The following is a 24710-nucleotide window of genomic DNA, read 5'->3' as shown; positions in this document are numbered from 1 at the left end:
CTTGGTGATGCTGTATACAGGCAGTTGCTTTTAAGTATGTATCCCCCTCCTACATTGTCTGAATTATTCAGTAAACCTATCTCTCATCCCTCTCTCTATACTTTTCCCGCTTTCACTCCCTACACTCATTCTCACCTCGTACGTCGTTACGCCAAACCCCAGCCTCGACTCCTTTCGAAGCAGTCAATGATCGCTACTCGCTCTTACCCAGAACAGACATAAGCCTCAGATGCACTGTCGCCGTCTAGATCGAGACTCGAGAGCATGCGGGATGCGGTTTCCCCCCTCTCCCAACGCTGTTAAGGCAGGCGCGTCGAGCGTATCTAACCTCCCGCCTGCGCTCTCTCTCTCAACTTGCTAGGTTTCATTATTCTCACCATCGGCATCGCCATTCATCTCATTTCAGCTCGACGACAGACATCGCTATTGCTTATTGCTTTTCGCACATCACACATCACACATCGCGTATTATCTTGGCTTGGTACGCGGTACGCCAGCTTGGCCTTTGCTTTTGCTCTCATTTGTTTGTTTGGGGTCCGTACTCGGGTTGAGGGACGGTTGAGTTCGTGGTGTACTATCACCAAGATTCGACTAGGTGTGTCAGTGCTATTCGGGCAGTTCCATATACCAAGCCAACACACACACGCGCGCGCACACCTTGAAGCGGCACCAACCCAGCCTTCCACGACACATACTCTCTCTGTACCAGCACTCCACCTAGCATACAGCCATGGAGGACATGCCAGTTAACAACTATCGCCGGCGGTACAACCATGCAAACCGCTACGAGACGACCATAATCGGACTTTTAGAAGGCATGAGAGCCCAAGAGCAGGACCGAGCCGAACGAGCTGAACAGGAGCGAGCTGAACAGCACGAGCAGGCTGAACAGCACGACCAGGCCGTCGCCAGAAACCCGGAAGGGACAACACGAGCAATACGACTACTTCAACGGCCCCCCAGCGCACTAAAGCAGCACTTCCTCTCCATTACGCACCTCATCACGGCATTCATGTTCGTCCTCGCGCTCGACAGCTTCGGCACCACACTCTCCCCTGCCTACTTCAACTGGGTGCTCGCGAACTGCGCCTCGGCACTGCTGCCGTTCCTAATCGTGTTTTTGCACGTGCATGTGCTTGCGGTGGCGCTGCTGCTGGTTATTCCTCGGCGCTTGTGCGCAAATCCGGAGGCGAGCGCTTGGTTTGTCGCCTGGTTGTGGCTGTTATATGTCTGCTTGCTTCTCGAGGTCGTGTTTTGGTCTTATGCACTGTTTGGGGGGCTGGTGGTGACTAATAGGCTGGGTCTGGAAGCTGGTGATGGCGTTTTGGGGGAGGGGTAGTTGTGGGAGGAGTTGAAAGGAATTGAGTGAGAGCGGCTTTTACTTGTAGGGTATGGTTTCGTCACCTTTGCGGCCGTTACTGCTCTTTAACGGATGAATAGGAAGATTGTTTATTTTGTCCTTCACTGAATAGTTTAGAAACGACACCAAGTACAGTCTACAGATCACTCATTGTATGGATTTGTAGAAGTGGTGGCTTTCATTCCGCGCTTCGTAGATGTATATCAGCAAGTAGAGGTGATTTCACTGTATGATTCAGAGGCAAAGATAAGCAGCCGAAGTCTCTGACGCTCTGCATATGACAAAGCTCCGTTGTGCCTTCGAGAGACTTGGAGCTGTCGCTACGTACCACGGCTTTGGACTAGATTAGGTATTGTCGTCGATCGATGGGCGGTGTGATCGTAAATGCGCTACCCTTGTTGCCCTTGTGAGCCTGCTGTTGGGGTTGAAAGTTGAGATCCATGGCAATAGGTAGTCAGTAATGTGTCTTCACTTCGTTAGCTAGGTATAATTCAGAGGCACAAGTCCGGATCACCAGAGCGTTATCATCTGCCATAAGCGTGAACGGGGTCCAGAGCAAAGAGCAAAGGCGCGTCAAGTGGCAAACAAAAACACAGTCTCAAACAGCCACTCAGCACGAACGCCATCACCACCAGCAGCAATCATCACATTCAAAACCAAGCATGTTCCACCCGTATCTGTACTGCAAAGCTGAAGCTCGCAATAGCAGCTCAACAAAGGCGGTTTGTAGCTAGACCTGCTCTGCGGCTGAACATGGGCCCCCTTCACCCACGGGCCCCGCTCTGGGCTGCCACGAGGGTAACCACGTGCCTGGAGGCGAGCGGGGCGGGTGAGGGGGCGGGGTTCGCCGCGTAGGGTTTGGGGAGCTTTGATGGAGTGAGGTCTTTGGGCTTTTGGGCTCTTGGTTATGTGCTGTGCGTGTCGCGAGCTGGGCTTGTCTGTGTTAGAGCTGAGGCAGTCGAGCTTTGTGGCTGAGACGATTGGGTTGTATGAGTGAGGTTTATGGCGCTTAACGGGAGCTGAGGCGCTGTCACTGGTGCGCGAAGCCTAGACTTCGTGAAGCTGTGAGATGCTGTCAGTTAGTCTTAGCTGTTGATTAGTGTTGTGGGTTAGCAATGCTTCGTTCTTGTCCATGCTAACGATGATCACTAGGATGTTTACCGACTACATCGAAGACGGATCGAGGTGGATCATCAAGACAAATACAACCGGCTGGGAGATTGTTATGGCACCTGAAATGTTCATCCTTGGTTTCGGATCCGTCGTGAGACGTACTTCGTGCGCGTTTTAAGGGCGTACATCCCGCTCATCTTCCGCGACATCGAGCGCCGGGCCAAGAAGGCCGCGATAAAGCTTCTAGACATGTTGGCGCCCGTCGAATGCGGGCAGCACCTATGGTAAGTATCAGCATGTCCCGAAGTCGACGATCATCATTACTAACATACTCGTTCCAGCTGCACACCAGAGATTGTCGCAAGCTCTGAACAGTAAGGCTGCTTCTGCACGTCGGCGGCGGTCGGGTATGTGGTGGAACCCATGACGTGGGCGACGCGCATGAAGACGAGGATATGGTTGAAGAGGTCGAAATCCACTTGGGTCAGGACGGTGTTCAGTAGGCCGGCAGAGTTATCTTGGAGTTGAGCTGAAAGCTTCTCAGGATGTGATTAATATAAGCCGAGCCTCGAAGCTATAAGAAAGATTAGGTTTGAGTTTGTTTGGTGGTTGGTTCAGGGCATGTTGCGAATGCTAGGGAGGAGAAGTTAGTTGACAGTATCAGTGTCAAGGGAAGAGTTGATTGTGGGAGAAATACTGCGCCTTAGTTAGCTAGGCCCGTTTAGGCAACTCCTGTTGTGATTTTGCACACCCACACACGTCACCCCTGCCCTCTCGCCACCTACCATGGCTTGTCCGTCCAGCAGAGCTCATGAGTAACCCTCGCCAACAACAACCACCATCTGATGGCTTACATGGGATGAGCTAGCAATCAGTGTCGACTACTCTCCTGCACAGGGCAAATACATCAACTCTTATGCCTTGTGCCCTGCTCATCTTCTCGCCGCAAGAATACGTCTGTCCCGACTGGCTTCAGGTACCTGACAGCGAGAGGCGTGAAGGCATAGCCTGTGTTCGAGCTGAGCTTTAGAGAAACCTCAGGGGTGCGCCGCTCACTGCTTGGTCGATGAACAAGTTGCTGAGCCGGCCATACCATCACTTGGTACTTGGGCTCCTCGAAGGCTAACCAAGGACATAGCCCCGTTCCTCCGACAGACAGGGTTATTTCTTACGATTAGTGTCAGAAACAGGAGATCTTCCAGCGGACGCAAGAGCCCTGTTCCAGTGAAGAGGACTCGCTCGACGAGCTCCAACCTGTTACCTTCCAACCGGTCAGAATGGTCAGTACAGCAAGCTTTCGACAAGAAGCAACCAACCTGTTGAGAACAGAAAGCTTCGGCAACGGCCTTACGGTTATGAAACCAGGAATCGGAATAGCAAACTTCAGTGTTGCCTGCGAGCGCGCGCTCTCCTCGACAGGGGAACAGTACACACACAATGGCTTTGTTCATGTTGAGATACAACTAAGCAACCATCGGCTTCTGCGCAGTGTTGAACGTGTGAACAAGCATTCGACTGACTTTCCGAGTGGTTGGTACGTCAGGGCGAAGAACATGGATAACTTAAGATCTGATACAGTGTTGCCCACGTCAGTGACTTGCGACCGCTGACACCAGCAAAAATTCAGATCTTTTGTCCGGTTACATATACAGTCAAGTCTGTTTACGACGCTTGAGCTGATTAACAACATCCGATCGTCAAAAAACGCCTTTTTCGGTACATCCAGTTAGTTTACGTCACCCTATACACGCTTTTATCGTTACAAAGTGTAAAAAATTGTTAGCCGTCAACACCAAAAGCATGTTAGACTTACCAGAACCACAGGATACTCAGCTGTTGCATATCTCAGAGAAAATTTGTTCTTAACAGGGTTATATCCTCGATGGAACGCGCCCAACTCAATGCCTCTCGCCATACAATCAATCGTATGGCTATTACCAGAAGGCGTCTTCCCCTGACACCCTTCCCTCCGGTGTCTCGAGAACCAGAAGCTTTTTGACAAACTCCAGCCTTCACACACTCCGTGCGAGTATCGTCTGTTGCCAGCTCTTCCTCGTCCCCTAGCAGAAACGAAATCTGCTAATGAATCCAGCCAGTCTTTCCACAGCTCTTAGTTCCAGCTTGGTCCTCATACCCGGTACCAAGCCTTCTCCCTGAATCCTTGCTCTTTCTCTCAATCAATAGGCCTGATCCCCTTACGCACCACGGCAGCTACAGCCGTCATCCAGACTGGTTCTTAAGCGCCCTAGCATGGTCATCCGTAAGCCCTACCAGCAAGCCGCAAACCGATCTTCTCTTGCAGCATCAGAAAGCACAAAAAGCTCCCACCAAGACGAAAAGAAAGAAATAAATCAAAACCACCTACCGCGATATCGAGACCAGCCTCCCAACCTCGCGCGCAGCAGCAGCAGCAGCAGCAACAACACTCACCAACCCCCTCTTCCACGACCCACAACCCGCACAGCTAACCGCAAACTTGGTGGAATGCAAGACTCAGCACAGCTACCTGGATGCCGCCGGGGCACGGCGTGCGCGGGCGCCGACATGGAGCGGCGCACAATACCAGACCTCGGCGTCGATTATCTGTCAGCACCGCAGCAGATACCGCGGAACAGTGTTGTTGTGTAGTTTGGCGCTGCTGGGCTGGCCGGTGTCGGTTGTGCTGGAGGGAGGGGCCGTTGGTGCGGGCGAGGACGCCGTGGGCCGATGCGCTGCGCCGAACTGTGGTGCGTGGAATCGTTAACCACGTGCGATGTGTGTCGGAGTCTTTGCTGTGAAGGAAAATAAACGCCCGTCTTTATGGGTCTATATGGCTTTGATAAAGAGGCGAAAGACATTATCCGCGCTCAGAGCCTGCGGCAGAAAGTTGGAACAAGTTGCTGTTCCATAAGCACCACTGCGCAGACATGTACAAGCACGTATACGAAACTCCACGCTCTCAAGCCAGAGGCAAGAGCAAAGACACAGCAAATCACACGAGCAAGAAGCAGAGAAGAGGCTATCAAAAGCAGACAAGAGCAATTAGAGTTTCCAAGCAAAGAGTCATCCGTCTACTATACAAAGAAGCCTACGGGCGGCGCCACCCCTTCTCGAAAGAACTCCTCCCGAAGCCAGAAGCCAGAAATATCCAGTGTGGTATCTCACCAGGGCGCGCTCTTTCGACCGACAGTCGCCTGTCAGCCACTCGGTACGCCGGAATACGCCAATGTTACGCCAGCGAGATGCGTTCGTGAACGTCGTCTCAGAGAGGGATGAAAAGCAAAAAGCAAAAGGCAGAAATCGCAAATCGCAAAGACATATATGCTGCTCCTGCTGCTGGAAAGCAGCGCGTTGCTTGCCGCCCTCATGGATGATGATGGCCTCGTGGCCGGGAATATGGCAACCCATTTCTATAAACCGGGGCGCGTGTGTTGGTCGACTGCACATGAGCTCCATGAACCCGAAGCAAGGCTCGCCATGAGACTAGGAAAGGTGATGCTGAGTTCCGAGGGATCGAATGACCAAGAGTCCGATGTGTGCTGCAGGAAAAGAGTTGTGTATGCTGGATTTTGTGCAGTAGCAAGATCGGTTCCACTACGGGGGAAAGAATTTCGACAGGTGCTGTACTGGATGCTTTGTCGTCTATTGTCGGGATGTCGGGGATGCTCGTCGGCACCGCGTGCGTCTATTATGCTCACTCCGGCTTCTTGAGATCGCCATTGTTAAGCTTGAAGGCCCACTTCAGAAGTCTGAAAGCCTCATCGGCTTCCTTCTCGAAGCTCTCAATGACAGCCGCACTCTTCTGGACCTGCTCACCAAGGTCGCTACCCTCACTCTTCAACTTGTTGAACTCCTCTTTGTATCCGTTGAAGACGCGCTGCATATCCTGCACGCCACGCTGCATCCTCTCCATCTCGTGGCTCTGCTGGCCAGCAACGACATCGAGAGCCTTGATGTGAGCCGTGGCCTCATCGACACGATAGTTGGCGTGGTCGCTGTACTTCCTGAGCTCGTCTATCGCGTTCCGCTGCTCCTTGACGATACGCCTGTGGCCGTCGGTGAAAGCCTTCGATTGTGCATCCAGGTATGCAGCGTGCTCTTCGGCCTTGATCGCGCGCTTCCTAGTCTCGGTGAACTCTTCCTTGAGTTGGATTAATTCCACGCTGAGCGACTTCTTGGAGTTGGCAAGCTCGGCAAGATGCTCCTGCTTGACCTCGGCGAGCTTCTTGGCCGCGTTCGAGTTGACCTGATCGAGCTGGATGCCCATGCCGGTCACCTGACCCTCAGCCTTCTTTCTACGTTCCTGCTCAGCGTGGAGCTGAGATGTGAGCGATCTCTCGATCTCCTTCCAATCGTTCTTGCGGCGCTCGTGGGAGTCGACTTGCGACTGCAGCGTTTCCTTGTCGGCATTGAGGTGTTCGATGACGCGTAGCTTCGCGCGGAGTTCTTCGGTCTGGCTTTGGGTCTTTGCCTTCTCGGCGTGGAGTTCGCGGGTGAGGCGTTCGTTGGTCGTCGTTAGACGTTCGATGACCTTGCCGGTCGGCTTCGACGGGTTGGCAAAAGGCGACAGGCCATTCGTGGTATCGTTCAGCGGCGATGAGGGTGGGGGGCTCGAAGGCTGCGAGGCGCCATTGCGGGTGGTGGGCATGGTGAGAACAGAGACGGTAGGCGCTTGTTCATCCTCCAAGCCGTGATTTCCGACACCATTCATACCACAGACGATGGCGGGCAGGACGTAAGGGTTCGAGTCGCCAGCGGGCGCATCTATGAGCCGCGAGTCGTAAGTGACGGAGCACGAGTCCAAGGAATGCTACGTAGGGTCGAGGAGGGAGATTGGAGTGACGCTAGGCTAGGGTAAGGCAGTAAACATACCGACACGCTGGACTCGTTTGACGGGCGTCGAGAACGGCATTCTCATTGGTCTAGGCCTGTAAGGCTCCCGAAAACGGTTGATGCGTTGCTGGATGCCGCGGGGACGAGTCAGGGGCGTTCGTAACGGTGGAAGGATCCTTGGTCCGGTCGCAAGTTTCGATACTTAGGTGAGCAGTGCGCGCTAACCTCTTTCGGCACCGCTCTCCTCGCCCTCTGCTCTTCAAGCTGCTGCTTTCGGGCAAAACAATCTGCATGACCCTCGCAAGAGCCAGTCTGGAGCTTTTCATGGCCGTCAGGAACGCTCCAATGCTTTTTTCAACAGCATTTTTCGACGTTTGCGTCTGCAACGCTGCTCGATACTCCGAAATTGGCCGGCACGCAATGACCAGGACATCCGCCATCGTTGGCCGTTTTACCTTCTTGCCTTCGGAGCAATAATTCCAAACAATTCAGACACAATTATCCACAGGGAATGTCCGAATAGTCGCACGATCAAAAAGAAATCCGGCAGTCGGAAGTCCTGCTGGAGATTGCTACGCCCTATTGCTCCTTGTCCTGGCAGTGCCAGTCTTATACGTCACCGCTACGTCTGACGACCTTTTACTCCTTTGCAAAGCTGCTCGTCGACGATTTCTGGCCAACAACTAGGTAGCTGCCTCGTGCCTGCCAAATGAGACACTACGACTTGTTGCACGATATTTACCCAGAACATGCATAGTTAACATACAGGCGTTTATGATTTCAGCGTAACCGTAAAGATCGACAGGGCAACGAGCTGCGGGCTGAAACCACGCGTTAGAGCCAGGGGTTATGCATCACAGCCGCCGAACTTCCCGCTCCCACGCACCAAACGAATGTTAAATTCATCGTTTCAACGGGCGCCAAGCAGTTCGGGGCAAGTCTTTGCGTTCGCCAGCAGAGCCTCAACGCTTGCTGGCCACGACATGCCATGCTCCCAGCCGCGTCGACCGAACATGAAAAGGGGCGCATGAGGGATGCTGCACCTGAGACTCCAAGAGTATCTACGGCGTCTGCTGCAACACAAGGCGCATATTTGAGGCCCCCGGCCTGCGTGATGTACAAGACAGCCACGGCCCAGCAGTTGCCAATGTTGCATCTTGCCGTGGTCGTGCTTTTCGACGCGCGCGCTATATTGTGCGGGATATTGAATGACTCTTACGCTGCCAATAACATTAGCAGATTTCTTCTCCGGAGGATGATCCTTTCGCTGTTGTGTACACTGGACTTGACTTTTCGGATAGATCAAGCTCTATCTAGGACTGGCGCGAAACACCACTTGCATCCCCCCAGGATCATGCGATCCTTTACATCCTGGAGAAGCAATGCTACCTATAATGAAGACGTGCGTGTTCTACTGTCTTTCTTGCCTTGATGGATGGATAGTTGATGCATGAGGTGCAACAAAAAAGAAACCCAACATCCATCACCGTTAAGCAATATAATAGCGCTTGTACATGGAGTAGAAAACTGGCATTAAGTTCACACCACGCAAACAGAACCGGTGCGGGCAATTGCAAGTGTTCGCTAATAAGGATCCATTATGAACGTATGCTTCATATCGAGCTACTACTCGCCAATAACATATGTGCAGCCTTCACTTCCAATCCAGACCTCATGTTGCCGGCCGGCATCGACGTCAAGGCGAGCACCTGGGCCGAATGTCTCTTTTGTGGGCGACTTGTCTTTTGGATACGTGATGGTAAGCTCGCCTCTTAGTATCAGATGTGTGGTGAGTCCTCGGTGCGAGTGGGGCGAGTAGTGGGCATTCCTGGGATTGTTAGGCGCAGCCAAAACCAAGGGAGAGTCGCACTTACGGTCCGTCGGTCCAGGTAAAAACATCCTGAAACCCCCAAGAGTGAACCTCTTGCTCGGCTTCTCTCTGTGATTTAGCCATGGTGCGTTGTGGGTGGACGGTCTATTTGCTGCTGCCAAAGTGAGGGGTGAGAGGGCGCAAGAAGTCGACCGGGACCCTTATGACGTCGCTAGATGCCAGGATGCATGGCTTACCACTGCCGAGTTGCCGAATGGGTCGTCTCTTATCACAGAATGCCACGCTTCTCACATGGCTGGGCAAAGAATGCTATTGTTCCCACGAACAGCTGACAGGATGGGAGGCGTCAGAGGGAGAAGGAGGGGTAGCTCGATAGCGCTGCCAAGATCGGCAGCTGTGTGAAGCGACCCAGTCCATCGCCCGCAAGTGGTCGTCATCACTTCCGCTGAAACTGAGCGATTCTTAAATCTGTCCAACTCGCGTCTAGAACCGAGATTTCTGACTCGTGATGCACTACCTCCGACACCACTCCTAAGAGTCCACGTGCCCGCTCTCTCGACAGCTCCAGCTATTGTTGAAGCGAGTGTGCCCCGCTCACCACACCTACAATCCTCCGATTCTTCTACACCACGCAAATCCACCATGGCTGAGGTGAACACTGCCCCAAGGCCCGACCTAGCGGCCGACCCAAAGTCCGATCCACCGGTGCAAGCCCCTAGCCACGCCGAGACACAAGCTGGCGGCGGGACCGCAAGCTACAGCGACAAGGATTCGCTTGTCGTCGATAAAGTGAACCCCAAGCTAGACGGCCACATTTCGAAGCTGTGGAGAGAGCTCGAGGACGAGTTCCATGTCTCCACAAAAGATGGACGACAAGGCTTCTTCTCAAAGGAGCAATCACATGCTCCCGATACCATCCCTGTCGGCGAAGACGGGGTCTGGACACATGAGCATCTCAGGCGTTACTTTCAGTCCCACCATGCCAATGCTATGTCCCGTCCCGGGGACCTGGATCTCAGCTTTCCCATCTCCAATTACTTCATCTCCTCCAGCCACAACACCTATTTGACGGGGAACCAGCTCTACAGCAATTCCAGCACGGACGCCTACAAAAACGTAAACAATCCGAGTTTTTATGACGCCTCTTATACCCCGGGCTATTGCTGATATCATCTAGGTCTTGCTGCGAGGCTGCAGATGCGTGGAGATCGACGTCTGGGATGGCGACGTTCCTTCGGCTCCCAGCAGCAGCGACGAGGATGAGGAGGGACAGACTAAGAGCCTGGGTTCGCGCCTTAAGGCTAAATTGGGGATGAAAAAGTCACGAGCTCCCGACGAGCCGGAACCCAAGGCAACTGTCCAAGCGAAGTCGCAGCCCTCGCGCCCCAGCACGGCCGAAGACGACATGCCGAAGCCGACTAGAACTATTTCCGGCCGGCCGGAACCTAGAGTTTTCCACGGTAATTGCTGCAGAAAATTGCCTATCTTGACAGTACTAACATCAGATTTTCGCAAGGATACACCGCGACCAAAGAAATCTCGTTCAGAGCTGTCTGTGAGACGGTCCGTAAATATGCTTTTGCTACTTCGTTAGTACAATGTGTAAGATTATGAGTGTCGTTGGCTGATTACGCACAGCGACCTTCCTCTTATCGTCAGCCTTGAGGTCCACACATCCTTGGACCAACAGGAAGTCATGGCTGACATCATGCGCGAATGCTGGGCAGGCATGCTCTTGGAGCGCCCTCCTGCGCATATGATAGAGGATCCATCAAAGATGATCCTGCCTCCTCTATCAAAGCTCATAGGCAAGATTCTGATCAAAGTCAAATACTCTCCTCCGAAGGCCCCGACCCCCGCCCCTGAGAAGAGGTCTCTTCGTAGGCAACCGGAGATTCCTCCTGACACCTCGAGCTCTTCGTCTTCGAGCTCGGATGATGAAGCGGCTGCGGAGCCAAAGCAGCCAAAGAAAAAAATTGCAGACAAGCTCAGCGAGCTTGGAATTTACACCAGAAGCTGTCACTTCAAGAGCTTTGACCAGCCGGGTTAGCATGACTTTGCTCCGATATCCTGATTCGAAACTAATTATTGTTCAGAGGCCCAAATCCCGACTCACATTTTCTCCTTGTCAGAGGGGACGCTGATGGAAGTGCATGAACGGTACCCGGATGCGTTGTTCTCTCACAACAAGGTATGCAGCATCTTGACAATCGCTTACTGCATCAAACTCACAAGCACAGAAATACCTCATGCGCGCTTACCCTAAAGGCACGCGTCTGCGGTCTTCAAACCTCGACCCTGCCGTCTTCTGGCGACAAGGCGTGCAAGTCGTCGCTCTCAACTGGCAAAAGTGGGACGAAGGCATGATGCTCAATGAAGGCATGTTCGCAGGGACGGCAGGCTGGGTGCTTAAGCCCGAAGGCTACCGTAGCGAGTCCCCAGCCACGCGCAATTACCACGCGAACACGTACGGCACGCTCGACCTGGACATTGAAGTCCTCGCCGGCCAGGATATCCCGCTTCCGCTGGGTGAGGACAATGCCAAGGGCTTCCAGCCGTACGTCAAGTGCGAGCTGCATATTGAAAAGCCAGAGGAGAGGGGTGGTGAGTATGTTCCTGGTGGTGGAAAGAGCAAGGAGGGCGAGATTAAGCGCAAGACGAAGACGTCGAAGGGTGTGGACCCGGATTTCGAGCGCGAGTTGCTGAGTTTCCGCGGCTTGACGGGCGTGGCGGCGCAGTTGACTTTTGTGCGGTGAGTCTTTTCTCTCTTTTCTTCTTTGTGCACTCCACATTTCTTTCCGTTCCGTTCCTTCCCGTGCCTTTCTGCCCAACAGCAAATGCTTCGCTCGGCTCTGCGCCCCGAGGATAGTGGTGTAGCCAGCACGCTCGCGGCTGCCCGCATATCGGCTCCAGCCGCACGCGCTCATTGGCAGACGTGCCGGTCCGACCCGTCGTTTGTTGCAGCAGCTCTTGCTGCCGTGCTCTGAGGCTTCGTCGGACTCCGGCAGCGTGTGGCAGCACAAGAGTTTCGTCGACGCGCCACTGTGCCCTCAGAAGTTCGTCACGGAGAAGTCATGAAGAAGCTTTCTGGGGGCAGCACTGTATTTGCCCGTCCGCCGCCTCGGTCACTGCCGCCTTGGCGGTGCTGTTTTGGACAGGGTGGTATCCTGGGTACGCCGGTTGGGGTTGTGCGAGGGCTTTCTTCAGGAGAGTGCCTAGGCACGTGCTTGTGCTTGCTTGCTCACATCTACCCTGCATCCTCACCCACGTGCATACTCACCACTACCTTGCTCATAACTAACACTCCTCAGATTCAAAGTCATGGACGACGAATTCGGCAGAGATGACCTTGCAGCATGGGCCTGCTTCCGACTCGACAGACTAGCAACCGGCTTCCGCATGATCCACCTCTTCGACGCCAACGGCGTGCAGTCCAAGGGCGTGCTGCTGGTGCGCATCACGAAGCGCTTCGTACCGGAGAAGGGGGTGGCACATGTGCCGAAGCTGGCGATGCAGGCAAGGCCGCCGGTGAAGGGCGTGCCGGAGCTGGAGAGAGGGGAGCAGAAAGAGGCGCTGAAGGAGAAGCAGGTGGAGCCGCAACTGCCGAAGGAATTGCAGCAGCCGCCGCCGGAGGCGCCGAAGGCGCAGCAGTCGCCAGTGGAGGTGCCGAAGGTCCAGCCAGTCCAGGAACAGGCCGTGCAGCAACCGGTTCCGCAGCCGGAGCCGCTGACGATAGAGCAGCAATGGGTCTCGCAGCCGGAGCCGCAGCCTGTGCCGCAGAAGCTGGAATCTCAGCCTCAACAGCCTCAACAGCCTCAGCAGCCTCAGCAGGTTCAGCAGCAGGAACAGCCACCGCAGCGCCCCCAGCCGACGCGCGTGTCCACGCAGCCACCACAGATCCCGCAGCTGGACATAGGTGACGAGCTAGGCGAGGAGCTGGACGTGCTGAGCTTCGAGGGGGATAAATAAACGGGCACGCACTCGCATTATTCATAGCTAACAGAGCAAGCATCGATGCGTCTGGTTGAGGTGTTGATGAGACTAGAATGAGCTGAGTTGTGGTTAGTAGCGTGCATCTTGATTGTTAGCATACATGGAGACCGCAGAGAGAGAAATGGTGTTTCTTTTATTGTTTATGCATGTGTTGATAGGCAGGCATGATATTGTTTCTTCCTGCCCTATAGATTAAAACAAACCAAAGCGAAACAAATACTTCCTCGTTCCATTCCTGCATAGCACACCTAGATGTGTAGACATCACATCATCAAACCTACATGTCCTCACCACCACACATCAGCAAGCTCCAAACCCATACCCAAAGAAACCCGTCCTAAGCCCCGTTATCAATCAACCCAAACCCTATAGGCCCCAGTCGCACCCGTCCGTCTCCCTCGCGTACCACACCGCCACTCACCCCAAAACAGCCCACGCACGCGCACGCACACACATCCAGACCCCTCGCCTCCCTCATTACCTAGAGCCCCTCTCCTCCCCTTTCGCCACCAGCATCACCTAGCTGCACGCACCCGCGCCGCGAACGCCGGATCAGGCCGCCCGCTTGCCTGTCTGTCTGTTTCCGCCCGTTGCGGCGGAAGGGTGGCGACAGCGACGGCCTGGCGTTGCACGGTGCGCTGTGCGGGGTGGGTGGGTTTGGGGTTGGGGTAGGGATTGGTAAGGGAAGCGTAAGGGGAGGGTAATGATGATGGGTTAAGTGCGTGCGTGCGTGGATGGTTGCAGTGGGCTGTTTGGGGGAGTGGTGCGCTTTGGGGCTGTTTGCTTGCTTGCTTGCTTGCTTGCTTGCTTGTTTTAGGGGTCTATGTTTGTCAAGTAACTACGGAACGGGGTGTCTTGGGGTTTGTTTGCGCCGTTACGGCGAGTGAGTGAGTGAGTGAGTGAGTGAGTGAGTGCATTGCCTTCGCAGCAACAGCAGTACCTAATAACAACAACAGCAACAGCGGCGGCGGTCGCGTGACATAAAGGGCTCTGGAAAGAAAAAGGAAAGCAAAGGAAAGGAAAGCAAAGGGAAGGAAAGGGCAAGGCAAAGAGCAAATGCGGAATCGGAATCGGAAGCGGAGGCGCCTCCTAAGACGGCCGGGGCCTGTGATATTGTTATGACGCCGCCGTTATGACGCCTTCCTTACCTCCTACCCTGACTGACTGTCTATGACTGTGCCTGTGTGTTCCTGTGCCTGTGCCTTGTGTGTGGCTATGTGTGTCTGTGTGTGCCTGTGCTTACCTGCTGCCCTACCAGCACCCTCCCACCAGCACAACGAGCCGTGAGCCGTGAGCGCGGCTATGCCCGTCCGTCCAGACGGGTAAGAGGGTAGATGCAGTAGCAGCAGCAGCAGCAGCAGTAACTACGCACGCACGCAACAGCACCAGCACCGCCTCCAGCAAGCACGTCTGCCTCTCCCTCTCCCTCTCTCTCCCTCTCTCGACCGCCTCTCCCACCGTCGACAGACGAGCGGTAAGCCGCAGGCGGTGAGTAGGCAACAGGCGCCGGGCGTGCTGTGCGAGTGCAATTGTGGAGTTCGGGTGGCACCCGAGCGTGGGAATTGGGCTGCCGGATGCGAGGCTACGCAGGGCTCCCGGGGCGGCGGGCGTGTGAGACCATGGGCTGCTCCTGCTGCTACTGTTGTTGCTGCTGCTACTGCTGCGCTGGATTGCGGTGGCGGCGCCGGCCACATGTTGCGGTGTGGGTGTTCCTTTTTCGGGGGGAAGGGAGGTGAGGGGTTGTTGTTTTTCTTCTTTTTTTATTTTTTCGCTGTGCTGTTTGGGCGGCTGTGAATGGCTAGAGATTGAATGGGTGGGTTAGCTATCGTTGGCGTGCGTGCTTGCTTGTTTGCTTTCTTGCTTGCGTGCTGGTCTAGTTGGTTAGTATGTGCGGCATAGAGAGGTCGAGGATGCGGTGAGGAGAAAAAGCAGACAACAACAAAACCGACGTTCATGATCATCATCACCAACATCATCATTAGCATCATTATCATCATCACGAACAAATAAACAAGAGATTGAGAAATAAAAAGAAAAGAAAAGAAAGAAAGAGAAAGAATCCAGGGTCCTTAGGCAGTTCGACGGCAAGCATCCGAGCAGCAAGCGCCCAAAGCAGCAAGTCGCTCATGGCGCTATCGATCTTGCGTAGCCAGCGAGCGACCCAGAGCGGGCAGCGATCTCCGGTCGTCCACAAGAAGCGTCGCGAGATGACGAGCTACGAGCGAATTGCGAAGCGATATGTTGCGGCCGCCGGTAAACGCTCCGAAGGAGGGACGTAACCGGGCCACCACAGGCCAGGCATGCCTGATAGTAGTTGTGCGACATGGAGCGGCAGCCGTCGCTTGTGCCTCGCTGGTCGCTGTCGCTGTCGTACGCGAGGGCCCGTCGCCCAGGTCCGCACCCCGGCCACACACCGGCCTCAAAGGCGTCTAAGATCCGGAAAGGCGACTGAGGGAACTGTTTGGTCGAGTTGGACCGGTTCCGCGCCACCGCTTCCCCGTCGGGTCCGTTCCTTCCCTTGGCCATTCCCCTTCCGTTCATCTCCCTTGTTGAGCGCGCGAGACATTGATGATGATGACGGTGTTGATGGTAGTAGGGCTCGTACCTAACGTCTTGCGCCGGGTTCCGGGTCGCAGGGCGCGACTGACAAAAGCGGGCCTCATGCTTACCCACGACGTGATTGATGTGCCGGCGGCGACGGGCCACGCGCGCCGGCGCTCTTCCGCGCTTCCCCAATCGCCTCACCTCCCTGGTTCGTAAAACGGCCCGCCCGGGGAGGGAGATAGGGCCAGGGCGGAGGGGGAAAAAAAAGCAGATCTTTATGCACGTCCGTTGCGGGATCGTGGCGGCAGCGCCGCGTGGCGGGTCTCACGGCCGGCCGAGGCGACTGGGGGTGGGCGGCTGTGTTTCGTTTCCAACGGCCAGGGATTTCCGAAATGCTTGCTTTGCTGCTGCTTGCTCTAGACGCCGTTACATACAAAGCCCACGCGCAGCCACAGTTGGCGTACAAGACGCTGGGTTAAGTAAGAGCGGTGAGATCTGTCTGCCGGCGCCTATTCGACCCATCCTCGAGCCTCGACCTGCGGGCGATTGCGTGGCCGGGCGTCAACGCCGCTTCCGCTGCATCCTTTTCAACGGGACAGGACCTTGTACCACGCGGGGCCTGGTATCTACTTTTTGCTTCTGTGTTTTGCATTTGCCGATATCGCAGACGGCCACTCTCTGTTGGTCGGTCAAGGTGGAACGACGGGCCCTCCCAGCCGAACGGCCGCCCTCGAGAGAGACGCCCTCCCTCCGGGACGAAGCGGCGGTGTCCTGCGACATGTAGGCCGGTGCAAGGATGGCTCGCCGTTGTGTTCAGGTATCACGTCGACAACCATGATGAATCCGTGGCTCTTGGATGCGTCGCCCTCTAATATTGCTTTGCAGGTCGGTGCTGTTTCCGGCAACCCGAGGTCCGCTCCGCGTCAGCCGTGTGCTGCTGCTCGCAGACGTCTTCGAGAGCCAAAGTCGTCCTCGTGAGAGAGTAAAAGGAAGAGGTATGTAGTCCGTCACGGCTCGGATGTGCGTAGCGCAAGCGAACCGAGTTATTATTTTGTGTGTGGCGCTGATCCGCGCAACCACAGCCTCGTTGACCAACATGCGATAGCTCATATAAACCACACCTTGCCCGGAAATCGAGCCGGCCGCTGGGCTAAAGTAGCGCCCCTGGGGGCACGACTGCTGGAAGGCGAAGGTGAACCTAAAACAAACGGATCTGGTGGGTACGTCACTAGTGCCGTAATCAGAATGTGACCAGTACTCGAGTACATCGTGCCAAAGCACCTTCAGCGTCCTGCCTGCGCGTCGCCGTCGCGGAAATGGCCTTGGGCCTGGTCAGGTGATATGAATTGGATGTATGCCCTGCAATTGCCCTCGATTATATGCGGGTGCCGTTGAGAGTAGCTCATTAGGGACGTCGAGGGACGCCATCTCCCGACGCTTAGGTTCTGGGATCACGACAGACGAGCTAAAAGCAAAATCTGGTGTAGATGGGCCGTCCCTGGCCCCTGCATCCTTGCTAGCGCTCTCCAATCTCTCTGTCAGCCTTTTCCCTGTTGCTTGGGCGGGAGGCTCTTGACATGCAGTGGGTCCAAATTTGTCATTGGCTTCGCGGACCTACTCCGTTGAGCTCCTTGAAGACCCAGACCACGCGAAGGCGTCGACCAAAAGAAAATGACCAAGCAGCCCAATGCAAGAATCCGCGGCAGCTGCTCGGGTGTTGCAACTGCTCCGAGCTACACATGTTCCCCAGGAACGGACGCCCTGGTCGGATACGACTGCGGTTATTGGCTTCCAAGTATCTGGACTCAATGTGCAACGACGGCCCGACCCATGCATCATGATGCCGTGTGGAAAAAACATCTGAGATGCTTGTGGATGTGAGCACACATCTCAATGAGTTAGTTTGTGGAGCGTGATGTGCACGGTTGAGCTTCTTGTGTTCTCACAAAGAATTGAGGCGGTGATACTCCCGTGGTCGAAGTATAAGTATCGTCGGTTGTCCTCTATGGCTTCATCTCTATCAGTCAGATCATCATCTCTTCAACTTCAACATAAACTTCTCAAGTTCATACCGTGGCTCCTTCCGAGAAACCTAAGCCTACCGCAGACACCAGCAGCACTCAGGCGAGCTCCTCCACCAACACTACCACCACCGCCAGTGCTTCCACCAGCAACCCTACACCCACCATGTCTCTCAACAACTTCACCAACAACGTCCGCCGCCAGGAGATCTTGGAGCGCCTTGGGATCGAGCAGCTGCCACCGCTCATGCCCGGAGAAGAGTACGCTCACGCCGAGCCGGAGAGAGGAGGCAGCGTTCCCATGGTGATGCTTCCGGTAAGTGGCTTTGATTTTGCAACTGATGACGCTGCGGTTGCTGATCCTTCCCAAAAGGTTCCCGGTAGGAAGTGCCCAGCTTGTCTTGCCAAGGGAGAGACTGTCTGGGTCATTCCTGGAAAGTGCTGCCCTCAGTGCGGTACTCCCGTGAACTGAGACCAGCGTCTGAGTAGGTTGTACTCTGCATTTGTCAAGTGCTGGTTTCTGACTAGTAGTGCTTTTCTAGATGACTGTATCTTCTGCGCATGTTCTTGCACCCATTGGTGCGACAATCGCCTGACTTCTGTAATCTGGAGTTTGACGGGCTTCCGGGGGCGCATGGATCGGTCCAAAAGTTTGCTTTGGCCGCATGTGTGGCATTTCCAGGCGCAGGGTTGCTCTTCTTTCTGGGTGATGCTGGAGTTACGCTGTTTGCAAAAGTTGCCTATATCTTCTTTCTCTTGATCGAGTAGCTTGGATTCTGGAGCCGAGTGGCCGAGCGCCTTTCCTTTTTTCTCCATCTGTTTGCTAGAGGGTTGACCTCGCATAGTGACCTGATCTTCCCCATAATCCGGATCATGTTTGCACAGAATGCTAGTGGCTGGAGGTAGTTAACAAATGAGATTCAAAGATGTAGCACTACAGAGAGCGTCATATCCGCAATCCGTGTTCGATCTATACGGGAGAAAAGCGCCTTCCAGACTAGGAGTGACGTTGTGAACCGATCGGAGCGACCGCCGGAACATGTGATTTGGTGCAACCGAGCTCAGGGCATTTGTAGCCGTGCCGACTGCGTCTCTGGTATCGTAGCTTGATACGTTCCGTAGAATTCTGCAAGAAACCTGCATCCAAAAGGAAGAAATTGTGCTGGGGAAGACAACGACTCTCTAATGAGATAGCTGGATGAATGTTCACAGCCACTTACTGTACTTCAGAATGGTTCCAGAATGAAGAGTGTTAGGATGATGTCTCGGGTTACATATACGCTTTTCCCAAACAAACTAGGGCCATCAGGATGACAATGATGTTGGACCCTGTACAGCCGTTGCACATCCCTGACCGATGGCGTCAATGATTTCAAATAATTTAGCACTTACTTGTTATGCCTGGTCACTCGTTCTAGCATTTCATAGGATGGGGTCCAGTGCATTACACTGATGCCCTATTTCAGGTAGCATCTTCAATAGCTTGCTTATACTCGACTTTAAATAGCTTATTGATCCTGATATGAGCCAATTCCGGTGTGGTCTACAGGGATGGTCAGATAAGATAAAGGCCGCTGTATTTGGGTTGCATACCGTCAGGAAAACAGCTGTGAGACGAAACGTGTACCAGCTTCAAGCACTTCAGCGGGTTGAGATGAAAGAAGAAACGACGCTCACAGGAACGCCATCATCATTGAGGTTGGTGACTGAAGAATGATGGAAGTCCAGGGTTGGAACTGCGCCGCGGGAAAGTACCCATTTGCCGGCAGTACTTTGCTGACCGCCTAGCGGCTTGGCAAATTTCATCATGCCGCCTTGCGCTCTACCTCCCGTCAGGACCTCCACCCGTCATCACCAACAACACCACGACGGGACACCGCCGCGCTTACAGTCTTTAAGGCTCTCCCGTCTCCTTCTCCACCTCTATCGCATCTGCCCCCAAAACAAAGGCTCCGGAAACGCATATCCGTCACAATGTGGAGCTTATGGACAGCGCGGATACAGAGGCGGAGGAGAGCGGGGCAGAGGCGGACGGGGAGGTAAGAATCATGGAGGTTTCTTACAAGGCCGTAGCAGCTACCCGTATGGAGCTCAGCAGTTCTGAGTACCCATATTGCCTGTAGGTTGCTACATGCTATGAAGATTCGGACAAGGACAGGCCCTTCAAGGCGTGATTTTGGGGCTTCTTGCTGCGACTTGTGATACACGCGACAGCGAAGGAAGTCGGTAACACGCGCAGCCAGTGTGTCAATGTTGTGGCTTTGACTTGTATAACAAGCACTATGAATACAAACAGTTCTTCGCCTCGACAATGGATAGCCTGTCTGACACCTTCCCTCGACACCGTCTTCCTATCGCAAACCACAACCAGTCTTCTGACACTCCACCTCGTGGCCCGCAACTAGTCATCTCCCCCAAAACATCCGACCACGGCCGCAGTCGCTAACACGTTCCCAAGGTCGCCCAATCAAGATCCAGCCCTTTTAGTCCGCAGAGCTAGCCTACATACTTAGCGTACCCCTCACTTCAGCGTGGGTGCACGTTCTCGCAGTGGTATGCCAAATCCCCACCTCGACGCACATGTCGGCAGACTATCTGCAGCAAAGCCCGGCCGCGCGCCACACGCTAGCCCTATGCACGCGAAAATAAGGGTCTCAGACTCGAGACGAGACGCGCGGGCTAGCCGGCTAGCTTATCGAGGCACATACGCCTGAGTGTGTACGTACATATGTACGGGACGTGAGTTGGGCGCGTGTGCAGCCGTGGCCTTGGCCGCGTCCGACGGCTACGCGGGTGAAGGTCGCAGGTTTCGCGCGCGCTGTGCTGCTGCGTGGCTGGTAAGGTTTTGCTGAGGCGAAGCGCAGGTAGGGAAATGTGGTTGTGGGCTTGGGTGCTGCGGAGAGACGTGGCGGTGGTAGATAGGTCGGCGAGAGAGGCCGTGGCCGAGATCGTGGGCTATGTAAGGGCTTCTGCTGTGTGGATCGAGGTTGGATCCGGCCCATGTCTAGTGGTTGTCTTGTATGTGGGTTGTTGGAAGCACGGATGGTGGACAAGACAGACGTACCTAGAGCTTGGGATTCTGCCAAGGCAGGACCGTACTCACTCGTCCATTGCGGTAAACTGCTATTCTCATGCCTCCCTCAAGAACCGTCCCTCCATCTCCTCCCTTCCGTCACACCGGACACAGACCCGCCACTTCTCTCTCTCTCCCTTTCCAAGCCCTCCAAATCCTGTGAGGGCCTTCTCGTCTTCTCACCCTACTCCACCTCCCTCCCCCTCGTACCCACGCCCGCGGACCCTGACCCATTAAAATCTCGCGAAAACTTCGCTTCGAAGCCGGACCCTCTTTTGATGCTATCTAATCGTCGATGCAAGTCCCAGACGTCCAACGTTTGCTATTTTTGGACTTGCCGCTTTGGTTAAGGCCGTCTTTTTTTGGGATGGTAGGGGATTGTATGGCTCGTGTTGATGTTGTGGGGGAGGTGGTTTGATAGTCTCGTCGCTTTGGGGTTTGGGTTTCTTTGAGTGCGGTACGGCTTGTGGGAGATGTTTGCGATACTTGACGTTTAGAAAGTTTGGTATGTGCCTTTTGACAATAAAAGTGAGGTTACTATGTGGTGAACCGAGGAAATACTCAATTGACATGCTTGCGACACTTGACAACGAAAGAAAGGCCTTTGATGAGAAATGGCGGGTCTTGACTGGTTACCTGGAAATACTTAGTATAAATATTAGTATATAAGGCCGGGATTCTGTTTGATTTGCAGAGCAGCCGTTGAAAGCATATCCTCCCGTTCTACTGGCTTACTGGTTTACTGGTTCGCTGGTCAGAGCTGATCGGGTGACGCACCCTTGAGCGTGTTGCACCTCAACCGCTGCCTACTCTTTTTGGAAATCCCACTGCAAGTTGATTCCTGTTTGGGTCAATTCTTTTTTGTCTCTTTTTGTTTCTTTTTCCATTCTTCATTCATATACTCTATTTACACCTATCACGTACTTCGGCGCTATAATATTTGCCAACGTAGTTATCAAACTGTCTCTTGCCAATCACAATGTTGACATGGTCGCTTCCTTTATATTGCCCTTTTCACATAAGTTTTTCGCAAACTAAGAGGTGTCACACCTAATGCGTTTTTTTATAGCACTTTTTGCCCTTTGCCTACACTGACGTGGGTTTTCAAATGCAAAAGGTTCTGTGAAGCATTATTAATAGTCAGTGACGCCTTACCGATCCGAGACCTATAAAAGTGAAGGATGGAGAATAGTTTCTCTAATATAACACTGACCGTTAAGTTTTTGTGAAGGTCCAACCTACCAACAAGCATGACATAACTAATGTTAAGCAACCGCCGCGCTCCAGCATTCACTCCCAAAGCAGCAGCGACCGAGAAGGCAGTAACCACACCGCTTCCAACCACGTAACCCGTAAGCACGTAAACACGCAAAGGCAGTCACGCCCTCGACGTCACAAGCTCGGACCCAGCGGTCGCTACCTGAAGACGCGTATATAAGTACCTTCCACCCCCCGCTGCCTTTTGTTTTTCCTCCTCGTCCCTGCGCCCGCTGACCGACCGCTACCTTCCTGCCTTCCGCGAATCCTTCGCGTCAATTGCGCGCATCGACACCCGACCCTCAATATCGTCAAGATGTTCAAGCCCAACGTGCTTGTTCTGGCGGTACTGGCCTTGCTTCAGCTGGTTTTGGTTGTCTCTGCCCAGGACAAAATTTCAACTTGCACTGCCCCCGGCCAGGAAATTCCGGACTGGCACCACTGCGCTATCTTCATCCTCTGCAAGGACGAGACCGACAATCTCGACTACACCAAGAACCATGACTGCCACCAATTCGTCGTCGACTACAACGTTGGCGGATTCGAGAACCTCTGCTCTGGTATTCCCAGTCCTATGAAGGGCCTTATGTACTACGGCGTCGCCTGGCCCGGCGCCGACTGCTACTTCTACGAGTATGTCCCGTTTCCTTTTGGGTATACATCAAGTATGAGAGAACTGACCTACTTTTCGCAGGGAGGACGATTGTGAAGGCGCCAGCACCTTGGTCCAGTGGCTTCTCCCCACGACCGGTCAAGGTCGCGGCTGGTCGAGCTACCGTTGCAAGCGGGCCGATGGCACAACTCCCACTCAAGTCGAGCAGTATCAAACTATCTCCACTTTGATGGTGCCTCCTCCAGTGCCTACCTCCCCTCTCAAGCTTGCCAAGAAGGATAGCAACTACCTCGACGCGGTCATCACTTGTGGCGATTGTGATCCCCGTAGGGCGGGTGACGACAATACCTGCTCCACCATTATCTTCTGCCAGGATCAGACTAACAAGATCGACAACGCTCACGACTGTCACATAATCGTCTCTGATTTTGACACGTGCATCGACATGCCCCACAACTGGGATAATCGCATGAGCTACGGCGTTGCTTATCCCGGTTCACGTTGTACGGTTTATGAGTATGTTTCCCACTCTAAAAATCCAAATGGAGAGCCCACTGACTCTATGAAGTGATAATGGCTGCAAGGGAGATAGCAATCTGATCGACTGGCCTTTCCACACGGGTAGTCTTGGTAAAAACAAGTGGTCGAGCTTCATATGCAGGGACACTGCTCGTTCGACGACCCTCATTACCGCTATCGCCAGTTTCATTCACTATTCCGAAACGACAACCATTACTTACACACTCCACACACTCCCGGCCACGACCAAGGCTCGATCTGACGCCATTGTCAAGAAGGACGAGTACGCATATGTCACTTGTGGTGACCCCGACTCCCACAAATCTCACGACAAGTACTGCGCTGTGGTCGAAGTCTGCCGTGAAGAGACTAGCAAGCTTGACAATGCTCACGGATGCTTCAAGTTCATTGTACCCTTCGATGAGTGCACCGAGCTTGAGCCAGGGATAGTGGGTGAACTGCACTATGCCGTTGCCAACCCCGGCGCGTACTGCCATTTCTTCAAGTAAGCTATCCTCTCTTGCACATATTTGCAACAACCAAAATGAGAGCTCACTGACTTACTTTTTAAAGTGCATCCGGCTGCCATGGGGATAGTGCTTTGATCGAATGGCCTTACCTCACAAACGGTCTTTTGGGACAATATTTTAGGAGCTTCGCATGTCAATCTCGTGAGGTATAGAATTGCTGTATGGAATCAGTATTCAGGATCCATCCTCTCGACCACTATCATGGAGTTCTGAGGCTTTCCAACATTCACGGATGCTCCTACTTTGCGCACCCAAACTCGACCAATCTGTCTAAATTGGGGGACTTCTTTTCAGGGAACACATTTGCAACGGTCGATTGTGCTTTTAATGGAAAGACTTACGACGGACTTTTGAAACTTAGATAGTTGAAAGCTGTAGTTCCTAAACCACTTTCACTGCTCGCTGATGTTGTCCATGTCCAGGCCGCCGGCTTGTGCATACACGCTGAAAACGTCGTCACTGAAGTCCACCTACTGCCCAAAATACAGTGGTTCAGGAGTTTGCTCTCGATACACAACGCAAATATTCACTTATAGGAATGTATCTATGAATAATTACTGATGCAATGACGATGACTGTGCTTAAAGGAAGCTTCTGGGTACCGCCGTGGTAAACTGTATACTGCAACACTCTTTCTTTCTGTCACTGTTTGTGGTGCGGGCACTTGCAGACTTTATGTCCGTGTTCTTTTGTTCTGGTACGAACAACCGCTTAATGCGAATGTCGTCATACGTAATTATTCATGCCGCGGCGATCGCGGTATTGTCGTCATGGCAAGAAGTGTTAGTGGTGGAGGACATGTTGAGACAGTGGTAAAGGCGGAGCGTAGGTATGTTTACCGCGTCAGCTGCAACCAATTTGCGCCCAGCCAATCAACCAGTCAGCCAGACCAGAACAGTCCAGCAGACCAAAAATCAAAGAGCAAAGCACAAGGCCCAAACACGCCCACCTGGCCTTGTCTTGTCTCGCCCTATCTCGCCCTTTCAGCATCCACGGCCTTCCTGCGCAGGCGGGCAGACGACAAACAACAAGTCCGTCGCCCCC

At 53.8% G+C, this 24710-nt stretch overlaps 8 protein-coding genes across 8 annotated transcripts; 6 read left to right on the top strand and 2 right to left on the bottom strand.

Annotated features, from left to right (window-relative positions):
* Positions 1–730: 730 nt before the first annotated feature.
* On the top strand, positions 731–2851 carry K452DRAFT_294086 (uncharacterized protein; the record flags this gene model as incomplete). The annotated part of the gene is made up of 4 exons (XM_033541658.1): positions 731–1173; positions 2513–2599; positions 2653–2757; positions 2815–2851. The coding sequence occupies 4 exons, from the start codon at positions 731–733 to the stop codon at positions 2849–2851; spliced, it is 672 nt and encodes a 223-aa protein (XP_033402229.1).
* Positions 2852–6146: 3295 nt separating this feature from the next.
* On the bottom strand, positions 6147–7364 carry K452DRAFT_294085 (uncharacterized protein; the record flags this gene model as incomplete). Its single annotated transcript, XM_033541657.1, has 2 exons — positions 6147–7216; positions 7325–7364. The coding sequence occupies 2 exons, from the start codon at positions 7362–7364 to the stop codon at positions 6147–6149; spliced, it is 1110 nt and encodes a 369-aa protein (XP_033402228.1).
* Positions 7365–8848: 1484 nt separating this feature from the next.
* On the bottom strand, positions 8849–9503 carry K452DRAFT_348291 (uncharacterized protein). Its single transcript, XM_033545532.1, has 2 exons — positions 9160–9503; positions 8849–9113 (listed from the first exon to the last, which is right to left on the bottom strand). Exons 1-2 carry the CDS (start codon positions 9237–9239, stop codon positions 8912–8914), a joined length of 282 nt encoding a protein of 93 aa, XP_033402227.1. The 5' UTR covers positions 9240–9503; the 3' UTR covers positions 8849–8911.
* On the top strand, positions 9213–9540 carry K452DRAFT_66847 (uncharacterized protein). Its single transcript, XM_033547008.1, has one exon. The coding sequence runs from the start codon at positions 9319–9321 to the stop codon at positions 9490–9492; it is 174 nt and encodes a 57-aa protein (XP_033402226.1). The 5' UTR covers positions 9213–9318; the 3' UTR covers positions 9493–9540.
* A 196-nt stretch (positions 9541–9736) lies between these two features.
* On the top strand, positions 9737–13340 carry K452DRAFT_262361 (uncharacterized protein). The gene is made up of 7 exons (XM_033538607.1): positions 9737–10232; positions 10294–10576; positions 10633–10705; positions 10755–11161; positions 11213–11307; positions 11357–11868; positions 12428–13340. Exons 1-7 carry the CDS (start codon positions 9759–9761, stop codon positions 13083–13085), a joined length of 2502 nt encoding a protein of 833 aa, XP_033402225.1. The 5' UTR covers positions 9737–9758; the 3' UTR covers positions 13086–13340.
* A 939-nt stretch (positions 13341–14279) lies between these two features.
* K452DRAFT_304476 (uncharacterized protein) lies at positions 14280–14931 on the top strand (the record flags this gene model as incomplete). Its single annotated transcript, XM_033542824.1, has 4 exons — positions 14280–14326; positions 14368–14431; positions 14493–14841; positions 14912–14931. 4 exons carry the CDS (start codon positions 14280–14282, stop codon positions 14929–14931), a joined length of 480 nt encoding a protein of 159 aa, XP_033402224.1.
* Positions 14932–17840: 2909 nt separating this feature from the next.
* On the top strand, positions 17841–18146 carry K452DRAFT_294082 (uncharacterized protein; the record flags this gene model as incomplete). The annotated part of the gene is made up of 2 exons (XM_033541656.1): positions 17841–17990; positions 18048–18146. The coding sequence occupies 2 exons, from the start codon at positions 17841–17843 to the stop codon at positions 18144–18146; spliced, it is 249 nt and encodes an 82-aa protein (XP_033402223.1).
* Positions 18147–23185: 5039 nt separating this feature from the next.
* On the top strand, positions 23186–23812 carry K452DRAFT_314780 (uncharacterized protein; the record flags this gene model as incomplete). Its single annotated transcript, XM_033543795.1, has 2 exons — positions 23186–23641; positions 23710–23812. Coding segments are annotated over 2 exons (559 nt in total), but the record flags the coding sequence as incomplete, so codon positions are not given.
* Positions 23813–24710: the final 898 nt, after the last annotated feature.

Source organism: Aplosporella prunicola (genome assembly GCF_010093885.1).
Source record: "Aplosporella prunicola CBS 121167 unplaced genomic scaffold K452scaffold_2, whole genome shotgun sequence".
In the NCBI taxonomy this organism is placed as follows: domain Eukaryota; kingdom Fungi; phylum Ascomycota; class Dothideomycetes; order Botryosphaeriales; family Aplosporellaceae; genus Aplosporella; species Aplosporella prunicola.
The sequence above is the reverse complement of the archived record's forward strand: the minus strand, read 5'-3'. Positions and strand labels throughout refer to the sequence as shown.

What these genes read in the sequence shown, in the direction of transcription:
- K452DRAFT_348291 (XM_033545532.1), bottom strand. Translation starts at nt 9,239, where the DNA reads ATGGCTAAATCACAGAGAGAAGCCGAGCAAGAGGTTCACTCTTGGGGG. An exon ending in TTTACCTGGACCGACGGACC is followed by an intron (nt 9,114 to 9,159) that starts GTAAGTGCGACT and finishes TAACAATCCCAG; the next exon opens with GAATGCCCACTACTCGCCCC.
- K452DRAFT_66847 (XM_033547008.1), top strand. Translation starts at nt 9,319, where the DNA reads ATGACGTCGCTAGATGCCAGGATGCATGGCTTACCACTGCCGAGTTGC.
- K452DRAFT_262361 (XM_033538607.1), top strand. Translation starts at nt 9,759, where the DNA reads ATGGCTGAGGTGAACACTGCCCCAAGGCCCGACCTAGCGGCCGACCCA. An exon ending in AAATATGCTTTTGCTACTTC is followed by an intron (nt 10,706 to 10,754) that starts GTTAGTACAATG and finishes GATTACGCACAG; the next exon opens with CGACCTTCCTCTTATCGTCA. An exon ending in CGTTGTTCTCTCACAACAAG is followed by an intron (nt 11,308 to 11,356) that starts GTATGCAGCATC and finishes TCACAAGCACAG; the next exon opens with AAATACCTCATGCGCGCTTA.